Source organism: Eriocheir sinensis, chromosome 26 (assembly GCF_024679095.1).
Source record: "Eriocheir sinensis breed Jianghai 21 chromosome 26, ASM2467909v1, whole genome shotgun sequence".
Taxonomy (NCBI): Eukaryota; Metazoa; Arthropoda; class Malacostraca; order Decapoda; family Varunidae; genus Eriocheir; species Eriocheir sinensis.
In genome coordinates, this window is record NC_066534.1 from 4,019,533 (window position 1) to 4,032,771 (window position 13,239).

General features: G+C 42.3%; 1 protein-coding gene across 1 annotated transcript; it reads right to left on the reverse strand.

Annotated features, from left to right (window-relative positions):
- Positions 1-7,304: 7,304 nt before the first annotated feature.
- LOC127003892 (uncharacterized) lies at positions 7,305-8,309 on the reverse strand. The gene has a single exon (XM_050870998.1). It carries the CDS (start codon positions 8,307-8,309, stop codon positions 7,305-7,307), a length of 1,005 nt encoding a protein of 334 aa, XP_050726955.1.
- Positions 8,310-13,239: the final 4,930 nt, after the last annotated feature.

The window sequence follows — 13,239 nt, forward strand, 5'->3', positions numbered from 1 at the left end:
TCTGCCACTCCTACAACACCTGTTCGGGGCCAAATTCAACGCCTGGTAGACCACGCAGCTCAGCAACTGGAGAAGCAGATGACACCGCGAGAGAGGGAGGTCGACGCATTTCTCAACATGCTCCGGTACAAGCTGGCCCACCTCGAGGATGACGACTGCGAGGAGCTGCAGGCCAACATGATGGTGTACGCCAACGAGTGCAGCAAGCGGCGTCCTCTTCAGCATCGCCAGGCCATGCACAGGAGAATGCGAAGGGCGATGGATTCATCTGTTTCCCACATGCACGAGCCTCAAGCACCACCTCCAAGCTCTAGCCAGCCTTCTACTCCAGCGGCCACCCAGCTTGTTCAAGCGGCGGCAGTCATCGCAGTACCAGCATGGGTCCTGGCCTCCGAGTCAGACTATTTACCAGCCACAATTCCAGACCGTTCCTGTGATCCAGCAGCAGATACCGGTCCAGCACACCTTTCCTCCGATGTCACCCTTCAGCCTGCCCACCATAAGCCCTGTAAAGGACGTTAGATCCATGACGCCCAGCCACAACACACCCCAGGCCCTGAACCTTGACGAGGACAATTAAAAACCTCACCTTTCCTGGCCTCTGCGGAGGTCAGCCACCTTTTTAAAGGCCTCCTCTAGGAGGCCGCAATCAAGTACTCAAAAGAGAATGACTTGACTACGCATAACTCTGCTATGACTCTGCTCTAGCTCTGTTATGCACTTAAAAAAAAAGAGAATGACTGACTAGCCACACATAACTTAATACTTGCTGTGTTCACACAACTTGTATTTTCTTATGTAGGCACTCCAAAAAACAGCAACCTCTTGGTTGCACTTCCTAAAAGAGAATGATAATGACAAATCCTTCCTATCGTAACTCTAAAAGTTAGGTAGCTAGGCAGGCAGGTAGATAGGTAGGTAGGTAGACTATAAGAAAATTAAAGTTTAGCAGCTAAAAAGAAACATAAAAAATAGATAGGGAAAAACAAAACATATATAAAAAGTAATAGCTAGGATAGTTAAAAAATAATGGCCTACAATATGATAGGAAATATAACTGAAAATAGACGACCATATAGCTAGCAAAAAAACAATAAAAAAAATTAGGTAACTTAGTAGAATTGTTGAATGTAGACAGTAGTCTTGTAGACACATTAGTTGCACTTAGAAAAATTAGATATGCAGCACTTAGAAAAATTAGCTATGCATGTGCATGTCGATTTGTTGAATGCAGACAGTAGTCTCGTAGACACATTAGTTGCACTTAGAAAAATTTCATATGTAGCACTTACAAAAAGTAGCTATGCATGTGCATCTTATAGAGCACACATTAGTGCAGTTAGATAGAATCAAGTATGTCAACACTAGAAGTACGCTTGCAGGAATAGCTTTTAGGTTCATTGGATTGTGTAGGACTTAGAAAAAAAAATAGTGACAGCACTTACTCAAACTTCATAAGTGGGCTTGCATGGACGCATTGTGTATTGCATGCGCTTTGAAGGAATTAGGAAAAACACAAGTAATGACATTAATTGTAGAAAGTAATACAAGTACGCTTGCATGGACATCTTGTGGGTCCATGAACTAAGTAGTGAAACCACTCAAACAACTTATTCAAAGTATGCGTTCATACACAGCTTCTTGTTTCGTGTCGGTTGAAGACAGAAGTAGTTACCTGTCACCTGAGACCCTTGCCCTGTTAATTACCTTTGCCCTCCCTCCTTCCCTGCCCCCCCCAAAAAAAAAAACCCCACCCCTTTATCTACCGATGACCTCACCCCCCTTCCTTGACCCCCAAACCCTTTTCTCTCACCTCCTTTCCTGCCAACCCACCCCTTCTTCTCTACCTGTGACCTTACCTCCTCACCCCCCACCCCTTTCTTTACCTGTGACCCCAGCTCCCCAACCCCCAACCCCCCCTCTCTCTCTCTCTCTCTCTCTCTCTCTCTCTCTCTCTCTCTCTCTCTCTCTCTCTCTCTCTCTCTTTCTATAGTTCGATCTGTTTCTTCGTACAATGGGGCAATGCGGTCCACATGGGGGAAAAGGGACCATTTTTTTTTTAACAGGTTTTATGGTTTACATTGTCAAAGTTGAATGCAAAATTTGAAAAACATACATGCATTGCAATCTGCATGTCAGGTCACCCATATTTAAATGTGTTAGATATGTATAGGCATTTTCTAAAGAATTATTTTTTTTTTTCTTGTGTTTTCAGATTTGAAACAACACTAAATTGCTAAGGTGTATACACGAACTACTATAACCTCTTTCACAGCACCCTTCCAGGACATCAATCTGCAATCCTTTAGGTATGTAGTAATGAAATAATATTGAACCTAAGTTAAGTGGGGAGTGAATAGATATGCATTATTCTTACTGGGGCAAAAGTGACCACGTTACTGGGGCAAAAGGGACCAACATTTGTATGCTCACGTTTCTGGGGCAAAAGGGACCAACATTTGTATTTTTTTTTTTTTTTTACAGCAAAGGAGACAGCTCAAGGGCACAAAAAAGTAAACATTAATAAAAAAAAAAAAAGCCCGCTACTCGCTGCTCCTAAAAAGAATCCAAAGAGGGGGCCGCAAGATCGGTCAGTTTCGGGAGGAGGTGTCTGATACCCTCCTCTTGAAAGAGTTCAAGTCGTAGGCAGGAGGAAATACAGATGAAGGAAGATTGTTCCAGAGTTTACCAGCGTGAGGGATGAAAGAGTGAAGATGCTGGTTAACTCTTGCATAAGGGGTTTGGACAGTATAGGGATGAGCATGAGTAGAAAGTCGAGTGCAGCGGGGCCGCAAGAGGGGGGGAGGCATGCAGTTAGCAAGTTCAGAAGAGCAGTCAGCGTGGAAATATCGATAGAAGATAGAGAGGCAACATTGCGGCGGAATTTAAGAGGTAGAAGACTATCAGTATGAGGAGGAGAGCTGATGAGACGAAGAGCCTTTGCCTCCACTCTGTCCAGAAGAGCTGTGTGAGTGGAGCCCCCCCACACATGAGATGCATACTCCATACGAGGGCGGACAAGGCCCCTGTATATGGACAGCAACTGTGCAGGGGAGAAGAACTGGCGGAGACGGTACAGAACGCCCAGCCTCGAGGAAGCTGATTTAGTAAGAGATGAGATATGAAGTTTCCAGTTGAGATTTTGAGTTAAGGATAGACCGAGGATGTTTAGTGTTGAGGAAGGTGATAGCTGGGTGTTGTCAAAGAATAGGGGATAGTTGTTTGGAAGATTGTGTCGAGTGGATAGGTGGAGAAACTGTGTTTTGAGGCGTTGAAGGACACCAGGTTCTTCTTGCCCCAATCGGAAATAATAGTAAGGTCTGAGGCTAAGCGTTCTGCAGCCTCCAGCCTTGAGTCGTTAAGTTCCTGAAGGGTGGGTCTTCTATTAAAAGAAGTTGAATAATGCAGAGTGGAATCATCGGCGTAGGAATGGATAGGACAGTTCGGTTTGGAAAGAAGATCATCAATGAACAACAGAAAAAGAGTGGGAGATAGGACAGAACCCTGTGGGACACCACTGTTAATAGATTTAGGGGAAGAACAGTGACCGTCTACCACGGCAGAAATAGAACGGTCAGAAAGGAAACTGGAGATAAAGGTACAGAGAAGGATAGAAACCGTAGGAGGGTAGTTTAGAAAGCAAAGATTTGTGCCAGACCCTATCAAAAGCTTTTGATATGTCCAGCGCAATAGCAAAAGTTTCACCGAAACGGCTAAGAGAGGATGACCAAGAGTCAGTTAAGAAGGCTAGGAGATCACCAGTAGAACGCCCCTTGCGGAACCCATACTGGCGATCATATAGAAGGTCAGAAGTGGAAAGGTGCTTTTGAATCTTACGGTTAAGGATTGATTCAAAAGCTTTAGATAGACAAGAAAGTAAAGCAATAGGACGGTAGTTTGAGGGATTGGATTGCTTACAAAACAATGCAAATTTTGGTTTTAATGCCCTTTTTTCTCACTTTTGCAGGATGGTCCGCAATTACAAGAAGAAGGAGGGTACAACCCGCCTTCAATACTCACAAGACGATGTTGTAGCAGCACTAGTGTCCATCAATGAAGGGGAGAGCATTAGAGCAGCCAGTAGAAGAACTGGCATTCCCAAGACTACTCTCCTAAAACGCTACAAAGGGAAGGTTACAAAGGCCGGCCAATCGGGTTGTCACACTGCACTCCTAGCAGGGGAGGAAGTAGCTATTGCTCAGAATGTGGCAGCATTAGGTGACTTTGGCTATGCCTTTGATCTAACGACTCTGCGACAATTTATTCACTTCCATCTTAACTCAATGCACAGGGTCATCCCACAGTTTAAGAACAATTACCCTGGCGTGGATTGGGCATATGGCTTCCTGAAACGCCATGAGAATATCCTGACTCAGCGGACCTGCCAAAACATCACCAGGAAACGAGCAGCATTAAGTGAAGGTACTGTGAATTATTACTTCATTCGTTTACAGAAGACCTTAGCAGGTGTTTCACCCTCTAGGATCATCAATTATGACGAAACAAATCTGACAGATGATCCGAAAGGGAAAAAGATGATCTTCAGGAAGGGCATCAAATATGCTGAGAGAGTGATGGACACAAGTAAAAGCTCCACATCAATAATGTTTGCAGTGACTGCTACTGGTGTGTTGCTTCCACCATATGTTGTCTATAAAGGCCAACGCATGCAAGATACATGGATCCTTGGTGGTCCTATTCATGCCAAGTACAATGTCTCCAAAAGTGGATGGTTTGATGAAGAAATTTTCTTGGATTGGCTAAAGGCCTGCCTTATTCCTTTCTGTCGTCAGGAGAGAGACCAATCCTGAGCCTTTTGTTATTATTGGAGACAATCTAAGCAGCCATTTGTCCATGAGAGCTGTCGACATCTGCGCAGAAAACAACATTAAACTGTGTTTCCTACCACCTAACTCAACTCATTTGCTGCAACCACTGGATGTTGGAATCTTCAGTGTTGTGAAGTCTGAATGGAGGAAGATTCTAACTACATGGAAGGAGGGTGAAGGAACAAATGTGGGCAGCCTACCCAAGTGGGTATTTCCTCGCCTGCTTCTAGAGCTCCTGCAAGCAATGGAAGAAAAATGGGAGAAGCTCTGCGTGTCTGCTTTCAAGACCTGCGGAATCCATCCCTGCAATGCTGAAATTGTCCTATGCAAGATCCGCCGTGATGACCCAAACATGTATGACAACAGAGATCTTGTAAGCCCTAACATGCTCAAGTTCTTGCAGGAAATCCGTGAGAAGAGTGTGAAACGGCAAGCTCCTAGGAGAAAAGCTCTCTCTATTCAACCAGGTGCAAGCATCAGCCTAGCAGACCTACAAGCTGCAGGACCATCAGGTTGTGCTCCTCCTCAAACACCTGTTCGCCCACCACAAGATGAAACCAGCAGCGAGTCTGAAATTGAAGAGGATTCTTCTGAGATGAAGACCCCGTTCCAGACGAGGAAATTGCTGCTGTACCTAAAGAAGAACTTTCTGAAGAGGACATTACTCTTAATTGCTATGTTTTAGTTAGGTTTGCCGAGGGCAAACTACCCCATCACTATGTAGGACAAGTTGTAGAAATAAGTGCTGATGAATATAAAATTGATTTCTTTAGAAAATGTGAAACCAACACTAACCTGAGTGAGGTCTTAGTAGCATTCAAAAAACCTCAAGCCAGAGATTTGTTTTCAGTTTCAAAGAACCAAATTGTCCAAAAAGTAGTTGTAGATCACTGTTACAAGTCACAAGTAAGAGTTAAGAATACTTTTTCAAACCTTTTTGTTCGTTAGGTGTGTTAAACACAGAAATCTATCTATCTATCTATCTTTCTTTCTAGGTATCTATCTTTCTATCTATTTATCTATCCATCTATCTATCTATCTATCTAACTATCGATCTATCTAGTATATATCTATCTATATCTATCTTTATATCTATTTATCTATCTATCTATCTATCTATCTATCTATCCATCCATCCATCTATCTATCTATCTATCTATCTATCCATCTATCTATCTATCTATCTATGTATCTATCTATCTCTATCTATCTTTCTATCTATTTATCTATCATCTATATATCTATCCATCAATCTATCTATCTATCTATCTATCTAGGTATATCTAGGTATCTACCTATCGGTCAAAAGGAGGTTAAATTAGTTATTTTTTTTATTTTTTATACATTTATTTTATACATTTTATACATTCTATGAGTGGTCCTTTTTGCCCCATTTTTGGAAGGACACTTTTGCCCCATTGCAACATTGCAAAACTTATAGTTTTCAATATTTTTTTTTTAAGAAACACTGCTTAATAGACAAGTGGGGTTACTTTTATAGGAAAGCCAATGATCTAAATGCTTTTGAGGTAAAAATCTTCAATACACTTTTTTGTGCCTATGTATTTTTTATTTACCCTTGAACACATAATTTTAAGAAAAAATGGACCCTTTTTCCCCATCGAACGTATATATATATATATATATATATATATATATATATATATATATATATATATATATATATATATATATATATATATATATATATATATATATATATATATATATATATATATATATATATATATATATATATATATATATATATATATATATATATATATATATATATATATATATATATATATATATATATATATATATATATATATATATATATATATATATATATATATATATATATATATATATATATATATATATATATATATATATATATATATATATATATATATATATATATATATATATTTTTTCTAATGAACTTGTTAGAAAATAGTATGTCATCGAGTATGGTGTAACCTTTTGAGTTAAAGTTTATTGCAATCTCACTAATATATTTTATTTGTCCAAATACACTTTTTTCATTGGTAGACATTTGCTCTTTTCAAGTTACTAGAGATTCATTGTATATTGTTCTACTTTAATCATATAGCTTTTATAACTTTCATTATTAGCATGCTATTATTTCTTATTATTTTTTTTATTTTGGTACCTTCTAAGTTTTGTTTTCCATTTCATTTTTTTTATTTCTCATTCAATATATGTTTCAGTGGGTAGCTTTTCTTATATTTTCTTATATTTCTTACATTTCTTATATATCTTTTTTTTGGTACCTTTTCATTTTTTTCCATGTCATTTTGTTTTTTGTTTTTTGTTTATTATTCAATAAAAGTTTCAATGGCTAACTACAGACATCCACAAACATTTAAAGAGAATGAAACACAGTTTTAAAGTAAGCATATTATTAGTTACAAGAGAGTACAATTTATATTACATATTTATTAGTTTTCACTCGGCGTCTTGGGGGCGTCCTCGGGGGTAGACCAGCCGTTCCTGCCAGGGCACAGCTCCAACTTCTGAAGTGTAGTAGTTCGCCAGGTAGTCCCTCACGGCCTTTGCTCGCCTGCTGGGGTTGTTGCCTCTGGCTGGAGCGAGGTCTGCCATCAGGGTCTCGCCTTCTCTCCAGCTGCCAGGAACAATGTTGTGGTCCTCGTCTTCGTGGCCTATCTCGGCAGGTTGGATGGCGGGTGTGACGACCATGTTGTGGAGAATGCAGCAGGTGGTGACGACATCTCTCACTGTTGCACGCAAAATCCCTTGGGTGACTCCGAAAACCTTGAACTTGCGCTGCATCACCCCGAAGGCGTTCTCCACCACCCGGCGAGCTCTTGAAAGACGGTATGAAAACAGTCTCTGCTGGGGGATCTGGCTTCTGTTGGAGTAGGGCTTCATCAACCTCGGCTGCAGGGCGAAGGCATCATCACCAACGATGTGGTAGGGCAGGGGAGTGTCGTCGTGAGGCAGGCAAGTGTCGTCTGGCAGGCTGAGCGCTCCTGATTCGATGGCCTGCTGTAGGGTGCAGCGGTTCCAGGTGCCTGCATCGCCAGCTCCCCCCTCAGCCCCGACGTCGACGTAGATGAACCTCAAGCCAGAGTCCGCCAAAGCCAAGAGGATGATGCTGTGAAACTTCTTATAATTGAAGAACTTGGAGCCAGCGTGGGGTGGTCTTCTGATGGGTACGTGTTTGCCGTCCAGGGCGCCGAGGCAGTTGTGGTAGTTCCACCTGCGGGAGAATCCGTCTGCCACCTCCTTCCAGGCTTCAGGCGTTCGAGGGCAGTGCAGGTACTCGTCCTTGTAAACTTGGATGATGGCCTTGAGGACTTTGGGAACAAATCTGGAGATCGATGGAACAGACACCCTGAAGTCGTAGTGGAGGCTTGTGTAGTCATCTCCCGTGGCGAGGTAGCGTAGTGTCACTCCCAGCTTGAGGCCCACGGGAAGAGCAGGACGCATGTTGGTGTCTTGCCATCCAACCAGAGGAGTAAGTCGCTCCACCATTTCCCCAAAAACCTCTGGCGTGAAACGAACAAACTTCCGGTAGCCCCTTCGATCTTCTCTGTGTAGTTCGTGTAGGAGATGTTCGTACTGACCGAACAGAGGGCGTCGAAGAAGCCAGCTACGACACCACAGGGCACGTCTTCTTCTTCTCATTCTAGGTGGGGTTCCTCCATGTTGGGGGGGTGCTTGAACAATTCTTCTGGGCCCTCGCCTACGCTGGAGGTTCAGGTAGAGGTAGCAAGCCGCCAGCAAACATGCTAGGGCCAAAAAACCTTCAGGATTGTTAATGTCGAGGGCGAGAGCTCTGTCCATGTTGCAGGCCGTCTGGATGGAAAGTGAAACTTTGAATTCGTCTTGTCACTTATATATAGCCCTGCGGCGGTTGGCGTTTCCGGTGTCACGAGTATGCACGAAAGAGTGCCCAATGGGCTACGACAGTCGCCCAGGCCCGGCACAGTTTGCGGGGGAGGGCGCCCCCAACATGCAGAAGACGTCGCCCCTATATAAAAACATTGGGGCACGACAAAAAATGGCTGTCGTGGCACCTACATAGCTTGTCGTGGCAGCCTCGTGCCACCTGAAACGCCCCTCGTGCCCCTTGTCGTGGCCCGTTTTCGTGTGTGTAAAAGCAATTGTCGCGACCTGCACGGGGCGTGCACGACAAGGGCACGATAGATGCGCGACAACTTTTCTCGTGGCCTTCTCGTGCCCAGCTTGTGTCACGACATTTGTCGTGGCATGTCGTGGCAAAACTGTCGTCCGTGTAAACCAGCCTTATTCAATGTTCTGTTCAAGAAAAAGAATACCCATAATTTTAGTTAGTTTTTGGTTATAAGGATTCTTTACGAAATACAATTATAACATTACCTTCTACTAGTTAGGAAACGCACTGAATCCTGGATCGGCTACAGTGATATTAGGTGCGCCTATTCAAGTCATACCGTACGTATGCATGGATTCATATCTCGTGTACAGCGCAAGTGCAAGAGAGAGAGAGAGAGAGAGAGAGAGAGAGAGAGAGAGAGAGAGAGAGAGGGGGGGGGTTGAAGGGAGGTAAACGAGAGAAAGAGGGAGGGGGGAATGCGAGGCAGAAGGAGGAGGGTAGAAGGGAGGGAAAGGGATGGGAGTAGGGGAAGCCGGGGATGGAGGTAGTTGGTGGATACACGTCACAAATACGTCACGCCTCACCTGTTCGAATGTGTAAGTGGCTCACGCAGGTTTTCCCATCACAGTCAAGAGTAAATGCCATAAGTAACCGCATCTGGCAATGCAAAATAGCGTCAAAAATTAACGTAGTGTGTGAAACAATCTGTGCCAAGTACCGTGCTGATCCGAGTCTTCGTTTGAAAGATGTTTGCGAAAAACGGTATGTCATAGGGTTTGATATGGATAGTAGCTACAGGAAGGACACTGGATTATTAGAGCGAGTTCAGCGACGTGCTACGGAAATTATTACACCCTTGAGGGCTCAGCTTTATGAAGAACGACTCAAGCGACTCAACTTCTTCACGCTGGAAAAGAGACGCTAACGAGGTGATATGATACATGTGTTCAAGCACCTTAAGAACATTAGTGACGTCGACCACTCCAAGGTTTTTGAGCTACAAACTAACCTAAAAACCAGAAATAACGCTTTACATATTCAAGCTAGGCGATGTAATACAGGCATTGGCAGGAGTTTCTTTTCAAACCGAGTCATCCGCCATTGGAACAATCTTCCCTCAGAAGTAGTAAATGCAAATACCATCAACTCCTTCAAAAATCGAATCGACCGTCCTTTCATTGCGACAGGAGTAAATTGAATACCGAAGTGCTTTCATCTGCCCTGCGGCACCAAGCGGCTGTCAAGCAGATTTAATCACCAGACTGGGGAACCTCGTAATTTTTTTTTTTTTTTACAACAAAGGAGGCAGCTCAAGGGCACACACAAAAAAGAAAACAATAATAAAAAAAAGCCCGATACTCGCTGCTCCTAAAAAAGAAACAAAAGAGGTGGCCGAAAGCAAGATCAAATACGGGAGGAGAGATGTCCTGATACCATCCTCTTGAAAGAGTTCAAGTCGTAGGCAGGAGGAAATACAGATGAAGGAAGATTGTTCCAGAGTTTACCAGCGTGAGGGATGAAAGAGTAAAGATGCTGGTTAACTCTTGCATAAGGGGTTTGGACAGTATAGGGATGAGCATGAGTAGAAAGTCGAGTGCAGCGGGGCCGCGGGAGGGGAGGAGGAATGCAGTTAGCAAGTTCAGAAGAGCAGTCAGAGTGGAAATATCGATAGAAGATAGAAAGAGAGGCAACATTGCGGCGGAATTTAAGAGGTAGAAGACTATCAGTTTGAGGAGAGCTGATGAGACGAAGAGCCTTTGACTCCACTCTGTCCAGAAGAGCTGTGTGAGTGGAGCCCCCCCACACGTGAGATGCATACTCCATACGAGGGCGGATAAGGCCCCTGTATATGGACAGCAACTGTGCGGGGGAGAAGAACTGGCGGAGACGGTACAGAACGCCCAGCCTCGAGGAAGCTGATTTAGTAAGAGATGAGATATGAAGTTTCCAGTTGAGATTTTGAGTTAAGGATAGACCGAGGATGTTTAGTGTTGAGGAAGGTGATAGCTGGGTGTTGTCAAAAAATAGGGGATAGTTGTTTGGAAGATTGTGTCGAGTGGATAGGTGGAGAAACTGTGTTTTTGAGGCGTTGAAGGACACCAGGTTCCTCTTGCCCCAATCGGAAAATAATAGTAAGGTCTGAGGCTAAGCGTTCTGCAGCCTCCAGCCTTGAGTCGTTAAGTTCCTGTAGGGTGGGTCTTCTATTAAAAGAAGTTGAGTAATGCAGAGTGGAATCATCGGCGTAGGAATGGATAGGACAGTTCGTTTTGGAAAGAAGATCATCAAAGAACAACAGAAAAAGAGTGGGAGATAGGACAGAACCCTGTGGGACACCACTGTTAATAGATTTAGGGTTTTGTTGCCTGCATTTCCATGTCTCTACGTTTCCATGTTTCCTCCTCCTCCTTCTCCTCCAACTCTTCCCCATCTTTTTCCTCCTCCTACACCTGCTCCTCCTCCTCCTCCTCCTCTCTCTTCTTATATCTGTCCTCTCCTACATTTCCCACTTTTATCTCTTGTCTTCATCCTATTACTTGGCTAATCTTACCTCCCTGTATTTCTTTCTGATTAAACTTTATTTTCGTTTTCCTTCTTGATGTTCCTCCCCAATTTTATTATTACTTTTTTTTTACTTTATCCGCATTGATGTTTTGAATTTTATTCTTTAAGATTTCTCTTTCATCTTTTTTCTTCCTTAACCAGTCCTCCTTCACCTCCTCCTTTTTTTCATGTCACATCTCTTTCATATCATCTCACCTCTTCTCATCATTTTCATTTCATTTTTCTCATAATTATTACGTTTTGTTAGTTTTTTTTTATCCGCCAATGGGTTTTTTTTTCTTTTATTCATTAAGATATTTTTTTCAAATTTCTTCTTCTTTAACCCGTCCTCTTCTGGTTCCTCCTTCATCCCATCCTCATCTTCATCATGGTTCTCCTCCATGTTTTCATGTTTCCTCCGCTTCCTTCTCCTGGTTCTTCCTCCATCTCCTGCTCTTTCTTATCTTGCTTCTCCATGTTTACATGTTTCCTCCTTCTCTTTGTTTTTCTTTTCATCTCTGTCACTACTGCTGATACTGCTAATGATACCACTAGGCTACTTTTGTGAACTACTACTACTACTACTACTACTACTACTACTACTACTACTACTTCTGTCTATCGAATCTAACTGAGCCTTTAGACACGGCTCTCCTGAGCCGCGCTGGTGCCACATCACCCCCCCCTCCCCTTCTCTCTCTCTCTCTCTCTCTCTCTCTCTCTCTCTCTCTCTCTCTCTGTTATTTACGTTATATATAATATATTTTGCTTGGCTGTGCAGGACGCGAAAATGACACCTACGTGAGTCTTCCGTGGTGGCGGAAGGGTGAATGGAGCGGCCTGGCGCCTGTTGCCAAGGTAAGCAAGGTTCCTCAGGCGGTAACGTCGCATGAGCCACGTTGCCAAGTGATTCATAACACAATGCAGTCGTATTATGAATATATATATATATATATATATATATATATATATATATATATATATGTGTATATATATATATATATATATATATATATATATATGTATATATATATATATATATATATATATATATATATATATATATATAGATATATAGATAGATAGATAGATAGATAGATACAGATATAGATATATAGATAACGTACAGACTAACTGTGAGACAGTTCGCCATGCCCAGGTCATCTCTAGATGTGTAAACAATGGGGGGTTCCCCGGGCCAAGCCACAGGACTCAAGTTAGACTATACTACTACTACTACTACTACTACTACTACTACTACTACCGTAGTCTGTTTCATTTCATCTGTCAACCAACAAAGCGGGAATTTTGATGTAAATGTGGCACCTGCGTATTTCTAGTTCGTGAATACGTGAAAATCAACTGTTGTAACAGATATTCAAGCTTATTTTGCAGTAAGATATTTGAAGGTTTCTGTATACAAAAACAACAACTCAGTCGTTTGCATCGATAATCTAATACACAAGCACACGAAAAGGCTGGCTTGTATCAAATTATATAGTCACACCATGCTCGAACGATCTATGGTTTTTCAAATTCATTGATTGATAGCTCATTTCAGGTATATTTAAAAGACATGGAAGTGCAAATAAAGGGTATCTTAATAAATTACTGCATGTAAATACCGATTAATAATCGAAACAACATGAAATAGTAAGTAACAACTGCTGAATGCGATGCAAGGCTATTTCGAATATTAGGCTATCCATGTTATTTACATGCAAAACATCAAAGTTCCTT